Source organism: Ursus arctos, unplaced genomic scaffold (assembly GCF_023065955.2).
Source record: "Ursus arctos isolate Adak ecotype North America unplaced genomic scaffold, UrsArc2.0 scaffold_29, whole genome shotgun sequence".
Taxonomy (NCBI): Eukaryota; Metazoa; Chordata; class Mammalia; order Carnivora; family Ursidae; genus Ursus; species Ursus arctos.
The window spans coordinates 16254312-16278820 of NW_026622974.1; the positions used below are offsets into that span (position 1 = coordinate 16254312).

The 24509-nt window shown below is 39.3% G+C and overlaps 1 protein-coding gene across 28 annotated transcripts in view; it reads right to left on the reverse strand.

The window, feature by feature from the left end:
* The window catches only part of LOC113261161 (dystonin), a 453463-nt gene that overhangs the window by 96559 nt on the left and 332395 nt on the right, over window positions 1-24509 (reverse strand). For all 28 annotated transcript variants that reach the window (XM_026507181.4, XM_026507164.4, XM_044387138.3 and 25 more), the window contains 12 exons: window positions 23157-23705; window positions 21939-22115; window positions 15554-15677; window positions 12123-12331; window positions 11176-11493; window positions 10309-10475; window positions 8536-8692; window positions 7474-7600; window positions 5352-5414; window positions 4163-4404; window positions 3075-3204; window positions 172-371 (listed from right to left, as the gene is read on the reverse strand). In XM_026507181.4, coding sequence (XP_026362966.3) covers window positions 172-371; window positions 3075-3204; window positions 4163-4404; window positions 5352-5414; window positions 7474-7600; window positions 8536-8692; window positions 10309-10475; window positions 11176-11493; window positions 12123-12331; window positions 15554-15677; window positions 21939-22115; window positions 23157-23705 — 2463 coding nt within the window. The remainder of the gene's footprint in view (window positions 1-171; window positions 372-3074; window positions 3205-4162; window positions 4405-5351; window positions 5415-7473; window positions 7601-8535; window positions 8693-10308; window positions 10476-11175; window positions 11494-12122; window positions 12332-15553; window positions 15678-21938; window positions 22116-23156; window positions 23706-24509) is intronic.

The following is a 24509-nucleotide window of genomic DNA, read 5'->3' on the forward strand; positions in this document are numbered from 1 at the left end:
TCTGGGATGCCTCCTGGCTTTGGTGCTCTGGGGGTTCCCCACTAACCTCAGCACAGTGTCTTATGGGCATCTGAAGCATTACAAATACACTTCAAGGCAGTTTAAGCACATACTGTCCAAAGCTAATGTATTTATAATGAAAACATTTGTCTTAAGTCATGTAACACTCACCTGCACCTGCTGCCTCTGTGTGTTTAGCATATTTGGGTCAATTGACAAGGGCCCAAGAACACTGACCATCAGTTCTTTTTCCACAAGCCACTGTTTTAACTGAGCTTCTACAGTCTGGAACTGGGTTAGATTATTAGAGGATTCTTCCAGTTTTTGTTGTCTATCAACTGTTAACTGATTGAGTTCTTGCCACTTAGAATCTAAAAGAAAAAGATAAAAGATGAAACTGGTGTTTGGTTTTTATACATTTAACATCACTCTCTGTGTGAAGAATGGAGGATATGACTCAAAATGATACATAATGGCTATCATTCCGTCTTTGTAACTATTCTTACACAGTTGATTAAAGCCTAATCTTAAGAGTTAATTGCATTTGATGATACAGATGTTATGGTCCTGGAGCTGTGTGTCAACTGAAAACTAAATTTGAATCTGACCTTAGCAGATAATGTAGAATATGGAATATTCCTTAAGGCAAACAGGATCCAGAGATCCCTCATTCCTTCTAGAAGTCCTTTGGAGTCTGTTTGTTCAACTATAACTGACCTACTAGAACAAGGAACATTAACCCTTTCTTTTAAGAGCAAATCTTCAATGATCAGTGCTGGGCAAATGACTCTCACATTTGCATATCTATGCCCGGTCTCTTGTTCAAATCATGCACAATGACAACCAGCTGCTTGAAAGTTACACTAGGAAATCTCACCAACCCTAAAAACATTAAAAAACAACTTTTTATTCCTATCAAAACTGGTGGATTTTCCTGATTTTTAGATTTCTTTGAAAGGTTATTCTCTCTCCCATATCACTGAGGTGCAATAATTCAGAACGTTCTTTCATGACTCTCTTAACTCCTGTCTTCTTGATCATAAAACCTTAAATCTATCCTTTATATTCCTAGTGCCTTAACTCCATTTTGGTCCTCAACATGTTTTGGCTACACTAGTGGTTCTCAAACTTCAGCTGCATTAGAATCACCCAGAGGGATTAACACAGGTTGCTGGGCCCCATCCCCTTTCTGATTCAATAGGTCTGAAGTGGGGCCTGAAATTTTGCATTTCTAGAAAGTTCCCAGGTGATACGGATGCTGTTGCTCCCCGGAGCACACCTTTGAGAACTATAGTCCTACACTACTAGTCTTCTCACTGGTTTCCTTGTAATTAGTGTTTCTCAGCTGCAACCCATTTGGTTCTAAAATAATTTCCCTAAAACAATCACTTAAATATGTCGCTGCTGTGCTCATATCCTTCAATAACTTCTCACCACCTAGATGATAAAATATGAAGACTTCCACCTCACATTCAAGGCCTCCCACAAAACTGGCCCTAGTCTAGTAATATTAGAAGGTCTGGACCCTGACCTTCACCCTGAGATGAAACCTCTGATCTAATCTAGTCCTGTTGATCCTACCGTTAACATCCAAACAGGCTTCTGCTTCTACCCGTCCTTACCTAACACACTCTACTTCCTCTCCATATATCCCAGCTCTATCCTTCTGTCACAATTCCACCAGACCTTATGCCTCTGCTAGGAAGCCTTTCCTGCTGTTTCCACCCTTAAGACAGCATGCTCCCTGAAGCCAAGAGTTATTGACCAGCATTTGAATATTTGGTCACTCAATACACAATTACTGATGGGCGTGATTAGTTGATCTGACAGATTTTTTTCATCTAGCACAATACAGTAAATGGCTGCTTTTAATAGAACCCAACCCCTGAAACATTACCTAAGGACATCATTCTCTAGGGCATGTTCTAGTCAAACACAATCTAACAATAAAATAATGCAATTCAAATAATGAATGAAGAGGGAGAAATATCAAAATCTTATCAGGAAGCTTTTTTTGAAATACACATTCCTCACTCTCATCCCTACTCTAAAATACCCTGATAATACTGTCCCAAGTAATTCTGATTATTCCAAGTGAAAGCCACTGAATTAGGGACAAATTAATTATAATGCAACAGGAGTCTATGGTTGGAATAACTATACCTTTGAATATTAAGTTTCCTTATGATAACCTTTTCTCGAACTATAACATATTTACCAATTTGCAAATTTATCAGAGCATATCTGACTCTAATGGAAGGACAATATTTAGCTCAACATAATGGAACAATTGAAAGTAAAGTAACTCTTATTATAATCATAGTAAACACGCAGCACTTACTATGTGCCAGGTACAGTCTGTCTGAGCTGTACCCACATTAACTCATTGAATTCTCCAAACAATACTATGAATTAGGGAAAATAAGTACCATTGTCTTACACGCATTTCCCATATCATTATAATGATGGGAAGGGGTGATAAGCTGAAAGGACTTGTGAAGAAAATTCTGTATTTATGAGAAATAGTTTATATAGGGACAGGATGGAGATGGGAGGATAACTCTGGATGAAGAATGGAAACCACCAGACTTCTGTGGGGAACTGCTTCTTAACCCTGACGGGAAGAGAAGAACATAAAGCAGGGGCCAAATAAGTCCCAGAAGCAACTCCAGGGAGGATAAGGGAGCTTACCTTTCCCAGACAAAAAAATATATATATAAAAGGAATATTTAAATTAAAATATAACAAAGCATAAAAAATGAAAACACCAAAAATCAAGTAAAAAATTATGAAAACACAGTACTCAACGCATAGCGTTTTATTCACTACTATCTACCCTCTTCATAAAAATAATTAGTTACGGTGTTTAGCAAGAAAAATACAAGATATGCCCAGTCCCAGCACAATATAATTTGAAATGACACTTTTCAGTATGCAACATCTTAAACATGAAACATTAAAGCAGATTCAAAAATAAATGAGGCTGGTGGATACATTTTTTCTGATAAAGCCTGACTTAAAAATGATTTTGCTTCTTTCTATTCATAGACTCTGGGATAAGTGACATGACATACCAATTTCTGTCAACATCTGTTTCCATTTGGGGGCCTCAGGAGTGTCTGGGTTCTCCTCCAACAGCTCTGTCAATTTGTCTTTCAACTCCTGCACTTTGTTTACATTTTGCTTCAGTTCTGCCTCAAACGACTAAACAAGGGGGAAAAAACTCTGTTACAGTATGTCAACATCAGAAGCCAAAAACACAATGACAGTAGATGAAAATATCCACTGTGGAGCGCAGAAGTGGGTGAGGGACCAAAATTCAGCAGTTAATTATTCTCCTTTCCTCTTCTCAAGCAGTCTTCAACCCTCTGATAAAGGAATCCCAAAGAGGAACACTACAGCCAGGGAGAAAATGACTCTCGTCCTCAGTAGCTAGGAAGAATTTCCTATTATTCTCAAACAAATTCTTTTGGAAAAAAGGAAGATGACATCAATACTATGTAACTGATAAAAGAACCAGTCTTGATAAAGGCTGCCCGGTCTGAGAATCTACTAGTGAATCAACACTTTTCTCGATAACATGTTATAGAATTCAAATATAGATAGACATTTCTGCCATCGTTGTCACAATGTAAAGTCATTTCCCCAATCCTGACAGTTGGAGAAAGAAATGCCATCTATTAAAGAAAGGGAAAGTGTGAGCTACCCTATTTTATGTTGGACAGAACAAATCCCCAATACACCTAAATAAATCTTTTCCAATAGTTGACTGGTTAAAATCTCAGATTTAATCTGATTTAAAGGTGGCAGAGTTGGGGCGCCTGGCTGGCTCAGTCAGTGGAGCATGTGACTCTTGAACTCAGGGCTGTGGGTTTGAGCCCCACGTTGGGCGTAGAGAGTATTTAAAAATAAAATCTTTAGGAAAATAAATAAAGGTGGCAAAGGTGCTTACCCCCAACAGTTCACTCATCTTTATCATGTATGTGTGTGTAAAACAGGTTGACTGTTATCATCACTTTCTACAGAAAGGCACATTAAACAAAACGGGCAAATAATGTGAAGGTTACAGAGCTGGAAAACAGAACACGGGTCCTGACCACCAGGCCTCACATCTGGACGCTCATCTGTTCAGGTCTTCGGTAAATGGATCCCCAGAACATACCTTATTCTGCTCCACCTGAGTCTTCACGGCTTCGGTATCTGTAGGTGTCGGGGCCTGGTGCCACTTGGCCGCAGTCTTGTTCATCCTCTGGAGCCACTGCATCATTGCGCTGGATTCTTCCTGAGCCTTTTGCAATTTGGACAGTTTGGTATTCAGCTCAGCTATTTTGTCCTTAAGTAAAAGGCCAAGATCTTCATAGCCATGGCTTATGTCAGTCATATCCTTCTTAATGGATGTTAATCCTAGAAGTAAAAAAGTAGAATAAAATCAGACGGACACATTTTTACGACGTTTAGAGTAAAGCTCTAGAAATAAAAGTCTGCTTTACATGATATTCCCTTCTATTCTGTCCATATGAAGCCTACTATGATAAAAGTCACAGAATTTTTAGAACTAAAGGGTTAAAAATTCTAAGAGAATTTTTAGAACTATCTTATTTTTAATAACCAATGATTTCGGTACACTGCATAATACAAGCGAAATGAAAAAGAGATTTTCAATGGAATGGGAAACCAAAACCGTGAAATGCTATGTATTCATTCCTTAGGAATCAAACTCAAGAAAATAGCTCAAAAAATGTTATTCCAAGTGACAAAATATCTTAAATTACTTGACCAAAAAGAAGGAAACGTAACCAAATACCAAACCAAACTACCAGATTTCACTAACTTGAGATGAACAAAATTGCACGGAATGTGTGATAAGCATATTTATGAAGAAATGACTATGATATTAAATAATTTCATTTTAGGGGCTCCTGGGTCGGTTAAGTGTCTGACTCTTGATTTCAGCTCAGGTCATGATCTCGGGGCCATGGGGTCAAACCCCGAGACGGGCTCCACGCTCGATGTAGACTCTGCCTGAGATTCTCTCCCTCTCCCTCTGTCCTCTCCCTAAACATCTAGCCTTGGTTCCTTTTCCTCTCCACCTCTGCTGAGTGGCTCAATCATGACTACAATTTAGATATGCTGGCTAACACATTATATAATTGTTTTCTTTGGGAACCGTGTAGAAAATAAAGTAGATGGGGATTTTTAAAAATAAATTTATTTTAAAAAATATTATCATTTTAACTCAAGATTGACATTTCAATATAACTACTGTTCATCTCTAAAAAGATTTTCTCTCAAAACAGAAAAAACCAAAACCAAAGTTACTGTAATCAGTAAGAACTTAAGTTACTATTCACCTTTATTTGACAAAATATCTTGAGTATCTGTGGCTGTTCCTTCACCATTTAATATTACTCCACCTGCAAAAATATTAACACTGAAGTAGTCACAGGTTTCTACAGTATTTCTACACATTAATAGCAGATGGCATTAAATCAAACCCCATAAATGAAAATCATTTAAAAATGTTATTTCTACTTGAAAATATAAAATATTGATTCAATTTCTAAATCAAACGAAGGTCCAAAATTTACAGATCCTTTCCACTATATAAAATTCATTCTTCATAGTAGCATGATCACCTTAAACATTAGAGTTTAATAAGTTTAGATTATATACATTCATCAAGTATTAATTAAAAAACAATTTTGTGATAAAATTGCTTTATTGCTATTTTTAGTAATAAAGTCCTTGAAGCTCAAAAGTTGCTTGCTGTGTGTGCTGCATGAAGCATAAATGACTGACAGACAAACCCTTATTTAAGGACTTGAAAATTGTCTGGGACAGTTCCACAGTGTTATTATGGGTTTAATGGAAGCAGAATGAGGTACAGAGACGTGAAAAGTTAAAAGTAAAACAAACAAACCCTGTTACTAAAACCCACATTATGTCAACACAGAGAGAGAAGAGCACAGTGGTTAGGAATGCCTGGGCTTTGGTGTATGACTCACCTGAATTTAAATCCCAGCCCCACTAATTACTAGCTGAGTGGACAAATTAATCACCACCCCACCACACTGGTGGGGAAAATAATACCTAACTTGTGAGACCACTGTGGGTATTAAAGACCGTTAACTGATTGCCTAGCAAATAGGAACTACTCAAGTAAGTAGTAATTAGTACTCCTCTTTAATTATATAAACATCTAGCCTTGGTTCCTTTTTCATAAGCGGAGTATTAAAAAACTCAATTAGACTTTCTCAGGCAAGTATGCATTGGCTACCTATCTATAAAACACAAAGACATTTCCCAAAACTAGCCACACGGGAACAAGTTTAAAACAGGAATAAATATCTGAATCTTAATCTAAATTTTGTCTCTTTAAAAAAAAAAAAGTCACATATATTGGCATTTCAGTCGAAAGTGAAAATATCCTGAATCCAGACTGTTTCCTACTGTGCTTGTAGTTATCAAGAGTAGGAAAAACAAAACAAAACTTCTTACTTATTGCAAATATAAAGTGGACTTGAAGAACTAAAAACACAATAGAATTCCTTTTCTTAAAAAAAAAACAAAACACTTGACATTTCAGGAAATCTGATTAGAAGAGAAAGGAGAGATCATCACGCCATATATAATATGAGTACACTCTGAAATGGGGTTAATAGAGCGGAATAAATGGTTGCAAGAGGCCCAGCTGGAACATCAGTCTCACAATAGGGGCAGCTGGGGGGCTGGGCGGAGCAGAAAAACCACAGAGGGTACTCAGAGACTCTCAGAGTAAAGATACGAGATCTGCCTCTGTCTATTCTTGGATTTAAAAAAAAAAAACAATCAACCCTGATATTAACAATATAAATATGTTTTAAACTTAAAACCATATCCACAACTTAAACTAATTTTAGAATCATTACTTATACATGACTCTCCACCTCTGTTGAGTGGCTCAATCATGACTACAATTTAGATATGCTGGCTCACACATTATATAATTGTTTTCTTTGGGAACCGTGTAGAAAATAAGGTAGATGGGGATTTTTAAAAATAGAGAGATCCACTCTATAGAAAAGAGCTGCTTCCTTCCCTCACCTCTCCTTTCCCAGGAGACCGGGCTCATTTATCAAATATTTCGGTAGAATTTGAGTCATCTCCATAAATTAAGGTAGAAAACAAATTGGAATCTGATCTTTCCTCTTCCCCAATATAATGCTCCTTATTCTTACATATTAATTTGGCTACATTTTAACTGTAGGCTCTACGAAAGTGAGCCATAAGAGGGATTTGAAATTTGACTAGTACAGATACTTTTCCATGCGTGGAACATATTTTTAGGGCATGTACAGATGCCATCTTTCTTGTCACTCTCGCCTTGTATTTCTGAGGTTTTTTACACATTAATTTAAAAACTAAGGGAAACAGAAGTTACATGGGTGGACCCGTTCTTAGGGGGTCTGCCATGGATGCAAACAAGGCACATACCTGATTTCACTGCTGCTATCGCCTTTGCGGGGGTAGTCACAGCGCTGATTAGGTTACATAGTGAGATCCCACTGTTGTTTACTTTCTGAATCTCTGGTGTTTTTAAACTCCACTTTTCTTGTAATTTCTTGAGATATAAAAATACGATATTTTTCAATCTTCATAATATTTTCAAAGTTACACATTATAATTCAATTTCTTAAACATATCTTAAAGCAGTGATGACTGTGGGTCCTGATTCATGGGGGAGTGGATAGAAAAAAAGGCACCATGCCTAGGTGTTCCAACAGCCCAGGTGACTGTTAACACTGTTAGCGGTGAGAAGTGGGATATGGTCCATCCTACATTCTGCTCCTAGCCACAGTGGATGTCAGGCTCTTTCTAGCTGCCATGGGTTCCAAAGTAACTGTCAACTGTCAGTCTGAAAACTGTACTTGGTACCAGCCAAGCTACAAGAAGAAATGTACTAGAAACGATTAAAAAAAAAAAAAAAGGGGGAATTCGGAATTCTATTTAATAGTGAGTTTTAATCATCAAAATTTCAATGAATTTTTAACATACATCTCCACTAACTTGGAGTGGGAAAATTGCCATAACTGGTCCTAAGTTTTATGATTTGAATCAGATGTCTAAAGACTTGTACAGTATCTGTCCTAGAGAGTCAAATAACTTCTACCTTCAAATACTGGTTCCAGTGATACAGCCGAGCTAGAGTTAAATGCTCAGTTGAAGAGCAGGATCTTTTACATAACGTTATGAGAAATTATATTAAAAAAATCACTGCAAGTAAGTAGACATTTGGTGGGGGAGAAAACTTGGGTACTGGAACAGTCAACAACTCACTAATACATCTCTTTTAAAAATCAAATTAACTCAAAATTTGTTTTCTTCCTCAAAAAGATTACAGCCATGTCATGATTTCCAAATATCATCAAAATATACTGAAGATAAATGGGGATCTAACTTATGTGATACTGGATCAAAGGAAAGCACTAACAGTCTTTTAACCTCTCATTACTCACACAGGCAAAGGAGAAATTAGTAGATTAGTAGTAGATTCACCTTAGTTTCTTCCAAAGATTTTCCTAAATCCTCTGCACCAAAAGAAGGCTGCACAATGGGAACTTGTTCCGTTGTTTCTTTTATCCATGACTTCAATGACTTAACAAGGACTTGGAAAGTATCCATCTGTTCTTGACAAGAAGATATAGCTTCTTTTCTAGATAACAAAAATTATTGAAGAATTTAAGCCACAGAAAGAAAATACTCCAAAGGAATAATTACTAATAAATAAATAATTATTCCTGTATCAGGCCTACAATTAAGGGGAAAAAAACCTTCCCCCATGCACACTCTAACCCTGGATAAAAGGAGGAAAGGTCTCACAGGTGCCAAGTGAAATCAGCTAAATAAGTACTTTCTTCCTCAGGCACACTCCATAGTAAAGATAGGAGCAGTGAAGAAATCCGTAACCCATATGGTAATGGCACTCTATAATGGTACATCAACTCGAAGGCTATATAAACAGTTTTAACATTATTTAGATTCAGCAAGCTTTGATCTGTCCACTTTATATGGTGCTTAATGCCAGCAGGCACAGAACCAGCAGGGACATAGTTACAAATCACTGATCTGAGGAAAACATGCCGCCACCTAGTGGTTTCTACACGACACTACAGTCACTTTAGTGGATGGATAAACTAGGTGCTTCAGAGAGTAGATGAACTCTCTGAACATGAGGTGAGACCTAGTGACTGAAGAATGTTAATGACTGCCTCCCTGACAGATACTCCGAAAGCTCTACAGTGAACTATATGGATCTTTCTGTATACTAAGCATCATGGAGGGAGGGCACATGCCCAGCACATGAACAGCTGTGAGGACAGTTCCATTTGGTATGTGGGTGGCATGTGGATGGCGTGTGCCCATGTGCACGTGTGTGGAATACTGGCACGGAAGGGTCCCCTGCAGCTGGACTAATTACTGATGACTACATGGTTTTAAAACCAGACCCTTCTGGAAGAAGACACCAGCTAGAGTTTACCTCGGAAAATTAAGAATATTGTTTCCATGTGATGTGAGGTAAATATTATGTGACAAGATGGAAAATACAGCTCTGGAAATAGTAATAGATATTGGTCAAAAGTTTTAGGTAGAGAATTCTGAAGAAATACAGAAGAATTAAAAGATAACTATTTTCTATCTTTGTGGGGTCTTTAGCAAAACCAGATGTATATTCTAACCTAACATGAGATCAAATAGAAAAGTCTACTCATAAGGTTTATCCCTGTACAGTTTTTTAGCTCAACTTAGGTGCATTCTCTTGTTTCTTATCTTACTTGTTCATGGAGTCATTTCTTATCTACAACCTTTTAAAAAGTAAACTATTTTACAAAAAAAAAAAAAAAAAACAGAAAAAAACAGGGCCCACCAATAACTATGAAATTGTGCACTTTCTGAATTAAGCCCCCAAATCAATGAACTACAAGCTATCTTTCAAGGTTATTTCTGCTTTTGCAAATAAAAATGTGGTATTTGCCAAAGATTCAGAGACCACAGTGATTTTAGATTATTTTCAGTAATACACTACCACCACTATTTTTCTACATAATGCTTTCTACTTTTAGCTAAGAAGTATCAAATTCCCTTCCTAAATATTCTAACAAAATGCACTTAATTTTAATAGCAAAAAATATATATAAATATAAAAACACTAACAAAGTAGCACTATGCTTATTTCCAAGTTTGTCTCAGGTATCTACACGAGCAAGTAAAAATAATTCATTCTTTAAAGTATCAAGTAGACTAAAATCCAATGTCTTATGTGGTGCTTACTTTTCTTTGATGGTATCCTCCATTTCCTTGAACTTCTTTGACAAATTATTGGTTTTTTCAAAAACCAGAGCCTTATCACCTGGCAAGCCATGGCTGGATATCTCCTTCAAAACACTGTGTAAAACTTCAAGATCTTTCTTGTGTTCTAAGAATTCAGAAGTTGATTCCTACAAAGCATTTAGATATTTAATCAATCTAAGATGTTAGATCTCCAGATGGCATTCTATCAAGAAGTATGTATGGGACCGGATTTCACAGAATGATCCTGCCTGTGGTCAGTACTCTAAATATAAATAAACATGCAGTTAGGCTGTCTGAAAGAGAACACAAGTAAATGTATTTAAAAATGCATTCTTGGGGCGCCTGGGTGGCTCAGTCATTGAGCGTCTGCCTTCGGCTCAGGGCGTGATCCCAGAGTCCTGGGATCGAGCCCCACATCAGGCTCCTCCCCTGGGAACCTGCTTCTTCCTCTCCCACTCCCCCTGCCTGTGTTCCCTCTCTCGCTGGCTGTCTCTGTCAAATAAATAAATAAAATCTTAGAAAAAAAAAAAAAATTACCTAGTTAAAAAAAAAAAAAAGGCATTCTTTATAGTCTGTCTCTTTGTGGGTTCTGGCATATGATACTTATATCATCTTTAATACATGGAAAGTGTATACACGAGAAATGGTGTTCATTTCTAATCAATGAGCAAAGGCTTTGAGGAGAAGATGGGATTTGGGATTTTTGAAGGAGGGAAGCATAGATCCTTACTAATCCATCAACAGTTAAAATGATGACTGCTAAATGTAATGCTGCTAATATATGTATGAGCTGGTCTGAAGTGTTCATACGCTTGATCAACCTCGTGAATATTAAGGAAGACATACCTGCATATACTGAGACAATTCAGGAACATCTTTTCCTGGCACATCTGCCTCAGTGAGAGCCTGAGTTTTTGTTTCTAAAAATGTCTGGAGCTTTTCTGAGAGGTTCTCAAAGAGTTCTACTTTGTTTTTTAGCTCCTCCATTTTGGCAAGTTTCTCTTTGTGTTTACGACTTGCTTCTGAAAACCGGACAGACAAGTCCTTCATCTTGGCTTGCAGTGAGGATGCAGTGGATGGGTCTGTTGTTTCCATGAATTTCTTCAGTTTCTCATTCATGGCATTTATACTGCTCTGACGACCCGCAATATCCTGTTCCAACATCTGAAACGAACCAAATATCGCATATGTTTTATAATGATGTTCATAAATGATGTCACAGAGCGTTAAAAAATGACCATACATGACAACACGAACTTGGACAACCTGTGACTAAGGGAAGTTAAGTGTTGGGGCTGACTGACAAGTCTGATCTGTCCCTTGAGGAACACCATTCCAAATCTCTTCAAGACAGAGCGGGGAACAGCTGGCGTGTTGCCTGAGCGAGGCAGGAGGCGGCTGCTACCCAGCAGCCCCTGGGATTGAGGGGAGCCTAGGGATTATCCATGGTCCTAATTTTTAAAAGGCTAGACAACAACAAAATTGATCTGATTTACCTCAAGTGCAGCTGGCTGAAGCTGTGATAAACAAGCTAGGCCTCGTGCATGTGTAAGCCCCCGATAATGAATTACATTCATGAGAAAGTCTACAAAGCTCGCTCTCTACTTCTTCAGAGAACTGTTTTACACATGTGTCTCGGTGCAAGCACTACTTTCCACGGTTACACTCAGGAAAACTCCTTTTCTTTATCCTTAAGTGTATCTTGAATCTACCCATCCTTGGGACTTTTTAAGTGGCTTTTTTTGTTCATCTAAAAGTTTGTGGGTTTTTTTTTCTTTTTAAATGTCACTTACAATGTTTTTACTGATCACATCCTGGAGAGCAGCAGAGTTTAAGGGCACTTGACCCTGCTCTTTCAGAGAACTTTCCACACTTCCCATCCAGTCCAGCATTTCATCCAGGCCATCCTGCACACTCAGTGAGCGGGTCAAGGTTATCTGCAGTTTTTCATTTCGTTCATTAACAGACTTGGACAGATCATCATATCTCCCGACAATGTCATCTAGTCCAAAAAGATCAGCAAGTGTTAACCGCAAAGCTCTCTTTGCCCTATTCCTTTTCCAAAATACACTATGGTGAGTCACACAATTTCCTCACCAAAACTGGAAAAAGAAAAAAGTTTAAATGGTAAGTTCAAAATGCGTATGTTCATTTTGTTCATCAAAAATGTTCAGAGCAGGGGCGCCTGGGTGGCACAGTGGTTGGGCATCTGCCTTCGGCTCAGGGCGTGATCCCGGTGTTGTGGGATCGAGCCCCACATCAGGCTCCTCTGCTATGAGCCTGCTTCTTCCTCTCCCACTCCCCCTGCTTGTGTTCCCTCTCTCGATGGCTGTCTATCTCTGTCAAATAAATAAATAAGATATTTTTTTAAAAAATGTTCAGAGCACCATCTGAAACCTTAACTAAAGAAGAAAATATCTCAGTGGAATATAAAAAACTGAAATTAAAAAAAAAAATAGTTGACATATAGGTCATCTGCATTCGAAAAGAGATTTGGGGATGCATAAACATTCGACTTGCCCCAGAGAAACGTTAGTGGTGTAAACAGCCAATCTTTAGAGTAAATGTTGGTTCTCAATCTGACATTTCAGATTAGCCTTACCTGATAACTACATGGATAAAGGAAAAGGTGACAGTCATATACAGCTATTCTCAAGGACAATAACAGCTAGAAAAAGATTTATCAAGAATTAGCCTTCACATATAAAAATTATCTCTACCTTGTGTGCAACATGCATTCTCTCTCTCTCTCTCTCTCTCACACACAAACACACACACACACACGCAAACATATACTTAAGCTTTTGTCACCCTTCACAGTCTAAGCAAAGTACTCAAAAGCACAGAAACTGACAGATGCACTTATAAGGAGAAAATAGATCATGAAAATTCACTTAAAATAAGAAAGGCTGAGATTATGCTTCTAAAATATAAATGGAATTTATTTGAAAAGTTCAATAGCAGACCAAAAGGAAAAATAAATAAGGTTATTAACAGGTTGACCTATCTCAGATGAGATTAACCTTACTTTCAATTCTGAAGACTTAAGATGCTAAAAAAAAACAAGCTGTTCTAGCCTCATTTTCACTCAAACAGAAAGTTCTATACTTTAACATCCTACATTCTGTACTGCAGACCTATGAGAAGTTAAAAGAACAATGACTTTTAATGTATTAATCTCTCTCTCTGGAATAAATCATCAATTTATCACTTACTGCCCAATAATTTGAAAGGTATTTTAATTATATTTGGATATGTTGTATGTTCAGTTAGAAAACTCTGCAAACCCCTCTCTGAGAGTGAAACATTTTACATGCTGTGTTTGGCCCAGGAACAAAATCAATAGAAGCAATATATCTCTTTGATTGTTTTAATGTGTCATGAAAATCACTTTGACAAATTTTCACGGAATTGAGAGGTTAAGCTTAGATAATTAAAGAGACAGTCATGGTCCGGTCACAGAACACGATGAAGCCTGGAGAGCGCAGACAGGGGCAGGGGAACACACTGAATACGCACAAGATGCCAACCAGCAGACAAAACAAGCAGCAAGTGCAAATATAAGCCCTTCTTTGGAAGTCACAGAGAAGATACTCTGAATTGCAGGTGGTGACTGACTAGCAGATGAGCTGCTTCTCAAATGGGCAACTCTGGGCATCAGCAGGTGACCATCAGTAATCTGTTTAGCCTTGAGACGTGATTTCCCGAGCAAAGTCAGCTATTGTACTAAAATGAACACATTTTGAGTGTTACTGTTTTTGTATTTCCTAGTGATGAAATATTGTCGCTGAAGTGAATTCTTGCTTTTACTAAGTAAATATTATTTTAGAAGAAAAAGGTACAAAATGAAACCTACTCTAAGACTGTTATTTTTTTAAGTGGTTGGTTTTCTTAGAGGTCAGATAGATCTTAGAGAAATTCCTCTATATGTTAAATATATTTTCACAAATTCCTAGAAACTTATGCCACATAGAAGTTTCAAAGTCTTAAATAATGTAGAACATGTGAATTTTTAAGCTAATAAAAATGAAACTATGTACGCTTCACAATGGGAAAAATGCCTCTGCAAATAACAGAAGCACATATAATACAGTCTTTCTTTCTCCTCCAGATCTCTATGCCCAAGTCCTTACAGCAGTGGTTGCCAATGGTGGGATATAGGAACAAAATATTAGAACTTCCATTCATATTTTTATCTTCACTTTAAAATTTTATGTTTTGTGTTTCATAATTATTATACACATAATGTGGTAAGATAGTAATATGTGTATATCACTTATAAATATACATGCATATATGAGAGTACGTGCTGAAAATTATTTGACAGGGGTGCATGATCAAAAAAGTTTGGACATCTTCAAGAATGAACGGAAGTTTTCCTTCTACAGACTGGTTTTAGAAAAGCAAAGTTTCATCCTTTTCTTCATCTAAAATTTCTACTCAGATTTTAACTCACGCTTGCTTTGGCGTGAAACACAGGTGCAATCATCTTACAAAACATTGTTTTTTATTTCACACGTAGAAATATATAGTAACCTCGAACTATACATTAGGTAAAAAGCAGCAAAGTCAAAGCAAAAAATACAGTAAGACAGCGAACATTTATTGATACCCCTCTGTGCATTTAATAGAAACTAAATACGACACATGGATACAAAGAATAACATGGAAGAGCTCTTTTCTCAAGAGACACCGACTCTAATGCGAGAGGCCACAGAAGCACCACTCTGACCGGATACCAGTTTCTGGTATCACTGGAGGAAACTGTGGTAATCAGAGCCCCGTGACTCCACTCAAGGGCTTCTAGAAAACGGAGAGGTGGGAACACTGTTTTAAAGCACATCTCTTAACGCCACGCTCCTGCTTTCTACAAAGACCTCTCAATGAGTCTCTTTTGGCCGGAGGTTTAGAGTCTAGCTCTGCCCAATGTCATCAACCAAAAGAATCTTAACTTCTACTTTCCGTGGTGACTATTACATAAAGCGTTTTTGTTACATTTTCTAAATATAAAAATAAACTTTAAATATACTCTTTCCAAAGTACACAAACCCCAGTCCCAAGACACCTGCCCAGAAAGGCTTGGCTCCTCCCAGCCTGGGAAGCACCATTTCACAGTGAAAGGACGTAAGTAACACAATATACACTAGTGAGCGTGTTCTCCATATCAGAAGACCTTCATTTAGAATTTACCCGTGAGAAAGCAAACAAGGAAATAAACACTTACCCAGTGTTTTCTGGATATCATTCTTGGCTGGAAGTAGAGATCCTCTGGCATCCAAAAGCACCTCAGCCGTTTTTTTAAGTTTCTCTACAGCAACCTGCTGATTTGATATCTGTCCTTGCAGAGCCTGGAGGATTGAATGCTTCAGTTATACTCAATAGGACTAAATAACATATTTCCAATATAAAAAAATTATTTATAGTATGATAAAGTAATATTGGACTATTTGGATATAGTATGATAAAGTAATATTGGACTATAAATATTAGAATATTTATAGTATGATAAAGTAAAGTAATGAAAAGATAAAAGATCTTTTCATCATTATAAACTTACTCCAGAGTCCTTAGAAGAAGGCCAGTTATAAAGTGGTGTTAGCAAAGGCATCAGCCAGGGAGGATAATACAAATTCAGTATTGAAATAAACCATTGAGCATATGTTCATGATACTTGGCCTGATTCTTGATCTTGCAGCCTGCCCCTCTACTCCTAGCCTGAGATCTCCCTTCATCCCCACCTCAAGGCCTCAGACAATACCCTCACTAACCACCAAAAAATAAAACAAAAACCAGCCTAACACCACCACCACCACCAACAACAACAACAAAAAACGTTTGGGACTATTTCTGACTCCGCGTAAGGAAATAACTAAGGATTTCCATTTCTATACAAAGTCATATTTCTTTCTGTTTATTCAACAAAAGTTACTTAACATCTAAAAATTCAAAAAAAATCTTGCTGCATTTGTGAAAATATAAAACCAAACAGACACAAAGCTCACCTATAGGGATCTTATAATCTACATCAGGAACTGATAACTGCTACCAGAAGCTGAGAGGAGGGATAAGTGAACATGAGGACCACCTCTAGGCTGGTGGTACTGGGCTGGGTCCTGAAGAAAGTGTGGATGGAGGCAGGCAGAAGTGGAGAGGGAGGACATGTCCCTGTAGGGTCAACAAAGATGGGGACAGAAACATCACAGGACAGGGGAGGGTCCCAATCAGTTAGAGAATGTGTCTGTGTGAATGAACAGCAACAGGACTATGCAGCTAGAGTCTACATTTTATCCCGCAGCAATGGAGGGTTGTTCAAGGATTCTGAGTATGGGTTGACATGCTCAGAGCTGTCTTAAGAAAAGGCGAAATCTGTAGCACTGGGTGGGGTAAATGACATGAGTAAGAAATGAAGCAGAGACACCAGTTAGGGGCAACTTCAGCAGTAACAAAGGAGAGGGGCCCTTCTAATCTGGTTAGGCAAAATTGGTTACAGAGTTGGGGAGGGTCTCTTGGTAACTGGTTGTCTAAAGCTGTACTGTGAGAGACAGTAGCCACTAACTACATGGAGCTTTTGAAATTTAAAATTAATTGTACTAGCCACATTTCAAGTCCTAAGTAGACAAGGTGACGAGTGGTTTCCATATTGGAGACATTATAGAGCATTTCCATGGTCACAGAATGTTCCATGGGACATCACTGCTTGAGGAGGCAGGAACAAGGGAAAAGAAGAGATGAGAAGAATCCAACATTTCTGAGCCTAGGTAATTGATGGAACGCATAAGCAAAAGTGGGAGCAAGTTTAGGAGCATTAGAGAGTCTATTTAGGAATTTATGATTTCAAAGAGCCCTAAGGACCTCATACAGAAAGAAAAAAAACCCAGTGAAGTTGGAAATGGAGGTGACTCTGAACACAGGCTGGAACTAGACATAGAGCTCTGGAAGCCAAGACTCATGGCAAGACTGCTAGAGGAGCAAGCACAGAGACACCGGAGGAGGAGGCCTCAGGGAATCACGGAGAATTGTTACACGCAAGTGATGAGAACGGAAAAAGAACAGATGTGATCAGGGAGATGGAAATGGGCCTGGAATAATTCTGTCCCCAAAGGTTACAGGAAGAGAGAAAGTGGAAAAGGTTAACGACGTCATTTGCTTCAGAAAGGATACTGTAACCCTGAATTTGCTGAATCGAGGCCCCCATTTCTCTACCTATATGTGGCTCAACAGTTACAATGAAGAGAGAAGAGGTAGTAGAGGCAAGAACCACAGATAAGTCTTCCAGAAGTCTGGGCCTGCATTCCTAACACCTCCGACGTATCTGGGTCCAAATGGGCTGACTGTCCAGCCGGGCCCCATGCTTGGCTTTCACTTCACTGGAGCTACTCAAGCTCCCCTTCCAGTCTCACATTCAGATTCCAAATTCAAATTCCCATATGCCCAACTGTAGATGAACTCATCCCTGGCCATGGGCCCAGGTTTCCAACTGCCTCTTGATCATTTCCATCTGGGTGTGAACAGTCCCCTCAAACTCAGAACGCTGAATCTGAACTCATTCTCTCTCAGTACCTGCACTACTCCTCCTGCTGCTGCATCTCATGACCCAGGTAGTAACTCAGGCCCCTCCTGGACGCTCCCTTAACCCTCCTTTCCACGTGCAAATCCACCATCGGGCCCCGACAATTTTACCTGCTTAATGTGTTTTTAAAAGCAGACTTCTGCTCTGCATTTCTGGATCACTGCACTCAACAGAAGAAAGCATCCTAACTGAGCTCCCTGCCTCCAATCTCTTCCCTGACATAACCCCCCAATGTGTTCTATCTAAAATACATACCTGACCATATCACTCATCTCTTTAAAATCTTTCAGTAGCTTCCCATTGGCATTATAAAAATGACAGACTTGAGCATACTATAAAATAGTATGTCCAATGACATCTATTCCTTAATTCTATCTTCGATTTCACCTTCCTCCACCTCCTGTTCCAGAAATGTCCAAAAACACAGCTGTTTCTTAGCTATCTGCTCAAGCTAGACCCAACGTTTAACATCTCTACATGCTAATCTTCTCACGCAACCTATTCCCCATCATTCTGAGCCTGGATCTTGTTCACCTGTTAACAGTCAGCTGGGAAACCCCCTAACATTCTCTTCACCCCTAGTTTATAAGTACTCCCTGCAGGGGTTCCCATAAATACCTGTGAATATTACTGGATTTGTCTCTTAAACTGTAACCTCTTTGAGGAATTCATTCTATTCAGCTTTCTTTTATCACTGCCCAGCACAGTGCTTGGCACATAGTAGGCCCTAAGAAACGTTTCTAGAAGAAGTAAATAATTGAAAAGTAAATAAATAAAAATATCAGGTATGAGATTGAAAAAGATCCTCTTCTATTTCAGTCTTCACTTCAGACTAAAACAAATGCCTACGGCCAATGGCAAACATTTGCTCAACTAATTTTCATATTCGAGTCATTTATATGACATACGGCAGCCCATATGTCAAAGCTATGGCCAGCGTGGGATTTGTGATCTGTGTACCAGATCCTAAAATTGCCCCAAAAGGCCGGAGAATCTATCAGAGTGGATCTGTCTAGGAAATTCTTTCACAGGTTTAGTTACAGGAAGTATAAGGTATTCCTCAAGACAGGAACTTTACCTAGAACCAGACTGAGGTCTAAGCCACAGACACAGTTTGCTGGCACTGCATACTTATTTAAGAGATGAAATAAGGTTATGAATACCTTCAAAAAATTTTTTTTAGAATGTGCGCTCTCCAAGGGGAGAGGCAGGGTTTTAACATCCTTGTGTCTTCACGAGGCCTAACAGTGGGCCTAGCACATAAACGTCTGCCGAATAAATATATGTAAAAGTTAGCATGGTCCTAACAAAAATACCCGATACCAACGATGGCCCTCCCCTAGCATCCTAAAACTTAGAAATGGATTACAAAAGAAGGTTTTTTTCCTTCACCTCTCCTTTTCAAAACATCCCAGGCCTTTTCTCTCCATAATTATGCTCGAGAGTCTCAACAGTTTTTAATTCCTAACACATATCAGGTTATAATTTAACTAGAGCAGTGGTTATAACACGACTTTAGAATAAAACTGCAAATTAAAATATTCAAAGGGGTACCATATGTAGTTTTTAATGGATTTCAATGAAATCAAAACATAAAGACGCATCTCTGACAAGGGCTACTGAAAGATTATGACCTTGGTCTCCTCGACTAGACCAGAAAAGTGTGAAATTTATAAAGGGCACTTGTCCAAGACTCAGAAGACTCCTGACTTACAACGTCCCTGAGCTCAGTGCAAGTCTGGAAGGTCGACACTGTCAGTCAACAGGATCTAGCTCCACACCTAGTCCCAAACCCAGGCCTCTAAACTGGTCCCCAAATCCTGTCTTTCTCTGCCTCATGTGGAACTAAAATGTTTTTTGTCTAGTGATCTTTCTGAAAGCAGAGCATGAGGACTGTAATTACAGTTCCGTGGTATCAGAGGGCTGACAATACAGCTACCAGTCCCTTGAATGATAATGCGAATAACAATGTGCTATTGGACACAAGGGTTTCAAATGCACCGACTTGGATACCCCAAGTTACATTTATTATCCAACAGAATATGCTAGTATTGTAAATGTAGAGAAAACTGATTTTTCTGTGGTAGTCTTAGGTGTTTATATTACTGTTAAAGAAAAATAATTTTTAAATGTTAATAAAAATGAAAGAAATGGAAACTGCTTAATCCTCCTAAAAATGTATCCTTGCTACATGCTGAGATCATCTGTGAGGAAAATAAGAACATATTCCAAGAACAACTTTAATTGCACATTTAATTTTTGAAATTACATTGTGGCTTAATTAGAATTTATTCTCCTTTGAGACATTGCTCTCCTCTTTAACATTACTTTGGCTGCCTTACGACTAGAAGGGTCTTCCTCCGCAGCTCATACCAAGATAGTTTTCCCCCATTTGACAATTAATCCAGGTATCTGTTTAACTTAAAAACCACACTATCCTTTTGGGTTCTTGTTCTTCTTTTAGCTCTAGTTATAGAAAAATTACTTTTATATAGGATGTAACTGGTTTCCTGATAGACAGACCTAACTTAAAATGTGTTGTTTTTAGTGTATACACTTCCCTATACTAAAAATATCTAACTTCACTAAATGTCATGTAGGCAATCTTAATAATTATTTTAAGCTATTGGCAATTTCTACCAAAATAATGGCCTTTATGCCGCAGCCTCTCCTCGGCCCCTACCACATACACTGTCCTTGGACATGTAATCAAGCGGGACCAGGAAACTTAATTAAGACAGACTTGTTCTTGTGGAAAAGAGTAAACACAAACAAAGAGGCCCAGGACTGGCAACGCACATCCAAAGGAAGGGAGCCACCCCCAGGAGGCCGTGCCTTCTCAGGGATGCCCACCCAGAACAGGACCTCTCCCTGGAGCCTCAGGTGACACTGAGTAAACTCTTCAGCCCAGGAGAGAAGCGGCACCCTCGTCCTCCCGACCTCCCTGCGCTTCACCTCCCTCCCCCCTCATCCCACACTTCCCAGCCCCTTCTCTCTGCCTCGGCCTTAACCTGCCACATTTCACCCTAGGCTATGACTTCTTCCAGCCAGACTCGGTCAATCTCAGGCAATACCCAACATTGGCCCATTCTCCTTGTTAACAGCACAACAGTGATTTCTGATTCTGTCACTAACAGCTGCAGCTGAATTTTGGAGGGCAGTTGTTTAACTGGCAATACTTTGTTGACTTTCTAGCGATGGCAGCAATCACTGCTACTGATCTGCTAAAAGGAGACACAGAACTGATTTATGAAATGAAACTTTCAAACTCAAAATTATTGGTCATATGGAACAGGAGTAAAGTACTTCAAAAATGACCGCCCCTCACATTAAGATTTTAAAATATGCTTTAAACTTAAGATAGACTCTCTCTGCCATTGTGGGTATGCTGAGACCTTTGCAATTACTCGGGTCTGACATCAAGCCTTCTGAAGGAGCAGGTAGACTTTTTGAGAACGGTGCTAGGCAGTAACTGCAGTTCATGTCTCTAAGAATCATGGGGACACTCAACAGGAACTCCAGTCCTGATCCTCAAACCTGAAATGGGACAGTGACATCCCTTCTTCCTTTCCACCTATTCGTGCTTGAACAAACCCTTACTGAGTACCTACTTTGAGTCATGCACTCCTGTAGGTGCTGGGGAGATAGCAATGAATGAAAGAGAGAAAAACATCTGCCTCCATGGAACTTACTTCCAATGGAGGAGAAAGACAATGAACAAAATAAATAAGTATAAAGACAAACACGTGGCCAGGGCAATATTGGTTTTTCTTTAGGGAGGAGGGCGTGGTGGGATGCAAGCCGTAACAGCAATGTCAAACCAGTTAAACAACAGTGGAAGATACAACCTCATTAGAAAGAGAAATGAATGGACTGGGAACTGCCTCTAGAAAGAGAAGTAAGTTTCCATCCTTTGTTCCCCTTTCCAAGGGGAATGATCACAAAAGTATGGGGGAGTGGATGGCTGTCAGTAAGACTACCGAAGGGTTGGATCGCTCACTTTTCTCTCTCTCTGTCTCTCCTTCTCTCTTTCTCTTACCTTGGTCTCTTCTAATTGCCTTTGCAGATTTTTAGGGTCCACAGCAATGGGTTCAGACAAGTGTTTGCTCGCCGCAACCTCACAGGCCTGGAGCCCAGAAAGAAGTCCACAGGAAGCATCTTCATAGTGTTGATATTTATCCACCAGGTCTTTAAGATTATTCCCAAGGACATTGCACTAAAAAATAATAAAAATAAAAAATCAGAAGAGATTAAGGGTGGGGGATTAAGATCCCACTGTGTATGTGTTAAAAACCTTAGGACCTATGAGTTAGGCAACTTGGACAACACCAGAGTTCAACCAAAGTTAGTGAAAAAGATAGGAATAAGATATTTTCCTTCATGTGAAGAACTATCTTCAAAAAGTAACCATAAAAACGAAGAGATAGTCCTAGATTTATACCAGTTCAAAAAAACATGTTTACAAGGGCTGGTCTTACTGCAGAATGAAGCATTCAGATATCAATCACCAGAGGAGGCTGGGACACATTCCGAGTTTTATACACCATGTGCATATAGCTATGTATTAGATGGGAAAGTTTTCAAAGTGCTTAATAAATCACTTCTATGTCACCCCAGACTGAAGCTGCACAAGGAGGGCAACTAATCTAGATCAGAATGGAGCAAAGGCCGATAACCAAGGATGCTCTTCAAACCATCTGTGCGACTAGGTTAGTCTGTTCAGCTTATACTGTAAAGAGGGAAATGTTTTCTTAGTTCGTGGGTTTTGTTTTGTTTTTTAAACAAAACTCTTTTGCTTGTCCAAAAGGAGAAGCTGAAACAGCCTGTTAGCCATGAAGTATTAAAATAACGCACTGATCGACTATAGCTGCAAAACAAACACGCTTAGTATTAGTGAAGGGAAAATTATCTAACATGAAAGTTCAGTCCCAAGCCTGAGAGGCGGCCAATCAGGAAGCCACACTTTGAGTCTGGAACCAAAACATAAACGCCGCCTGGTGGTCAGATCGGATGTTCGCGTTTCAGAGTTAAAGCTGCCTGGAAACCACTCACAAAAAAACTAGCTAACTTGAGGCTCCTAACCTTCAAACATGTTTGCTGGAGTAAAGCAGATGAGTAAGAAGGAGGGAATGAGGATGAAACCACTTCATGTCCTTTGCTTCAGTTCTTAGATTTCTCGCTAATTCCAAAACCGAAGTGAAGAGGACAGAGTGAAAAGTATAGTCACAGACTGATCTCCCCTTAAAAATAAAATTACCTTAGAGTAGAGAGACCTGAACCGATCGGTGGCATGATCCAGTTTGCCCTGGACTTCTCTGTAGGTCGCAGAGGTATCGATGTTATCCTGGGCAGCCTTGCTACCACCGCTTCTCCTGCTGCAAGATTTGGCCGCTTCTAACACTCTGTTTCCAGAAATTGTGATGTACCTCAAGTCCCCTTTGTGAGAAATGACATCCTCTGAGAAACTCTTCTGCCGCTTCAGTTTGGTCATCAAGCCTCCAAGGTCGTCTGCGCCTGCTTCCAGGTTTTCCAGTTCCTGTTCCGACTGCTGCAGCCAGTGCTCGAACTCGCCGTAGTCGGCGTCGAACTTCTCTAATTCCTCCTGCAGAGAGCGCGTTAGCTTCATCTTCTTCTCCGACTCGGCCAGCGCGGTTTCGTAGTGTGCTTTCAGTTCCTTCATGTTCTTCTGCAGTTTCTCTTTCTCGTCAGGAGACAGATGGTGGCCCTGTTTGTCGAGCAAGGCTTGGGCAGCCTGCGTGGCCATGAGGACGGCCTGGTGCTGAGAGACGATCTTCTCGTGTCGGGCCTGCGTGGAAACACATAAGCTGTGAGGTCAGAGCAGTAACAGGGTTACACGGAGGCTGTCGGGAGCCCCCCATCGCCTCAGGACCCACAGACGTAAGTGATCCACAGGCCCGCGACTGGCTTCTCATTAACGTCATCAAGGGGCGCAGCATTTCAGACTAGCAAGCTCTGACCACTCTAATCTTATTTGTATGGAGATTTTCTAATCTTCCCAAGAAAAGTAGTCAGTCACAGAGGACAAGTACGGATTTTGAGCAGTTTGGAAAAATGGTGATGAATTTCTCTTCCTTATAAGTTAGTTACGAAGAAGTCAGGAAAGGTTAGTAACTTGACCCAAAGAGTGGAAAATACCAGCAGGTGGATTCAAACATAAAGAGGCCTCACAGGAAAGCCCCTGTTTTTAGCAACTGCATGATGTTTGCCTTCTGATCTTTTTGCTTCTAAGAATATGGGACTCTGAAAGTGCCTTAGAAATTCCTAATGTCCTGGCAGAGTGGAGAGATAGCCCAAGGGCCTGGCCAGGGTTCTGTTTCTAGCACTTTCTAGTGATGCCACATGTCCTGGGCCACACGGTTTCTTCCTTCAGGAATTCATTAAATTTTTCATGTTAAGAGATAATTACAATAAGGTTCTGGAATAGCCCCTGGAAACTACAAATACAATAAATACTTCCACTCTTCTTCTGGTTTAATTTGTATTTCCTATAATATAAAAACCTCCCACAGAGCATTCTATTCCAAAGACTCCAAAGACAAAGACATGGAGGAAAACACATAAAACTGCAGAAGTGCCTCAAACCCAGTCA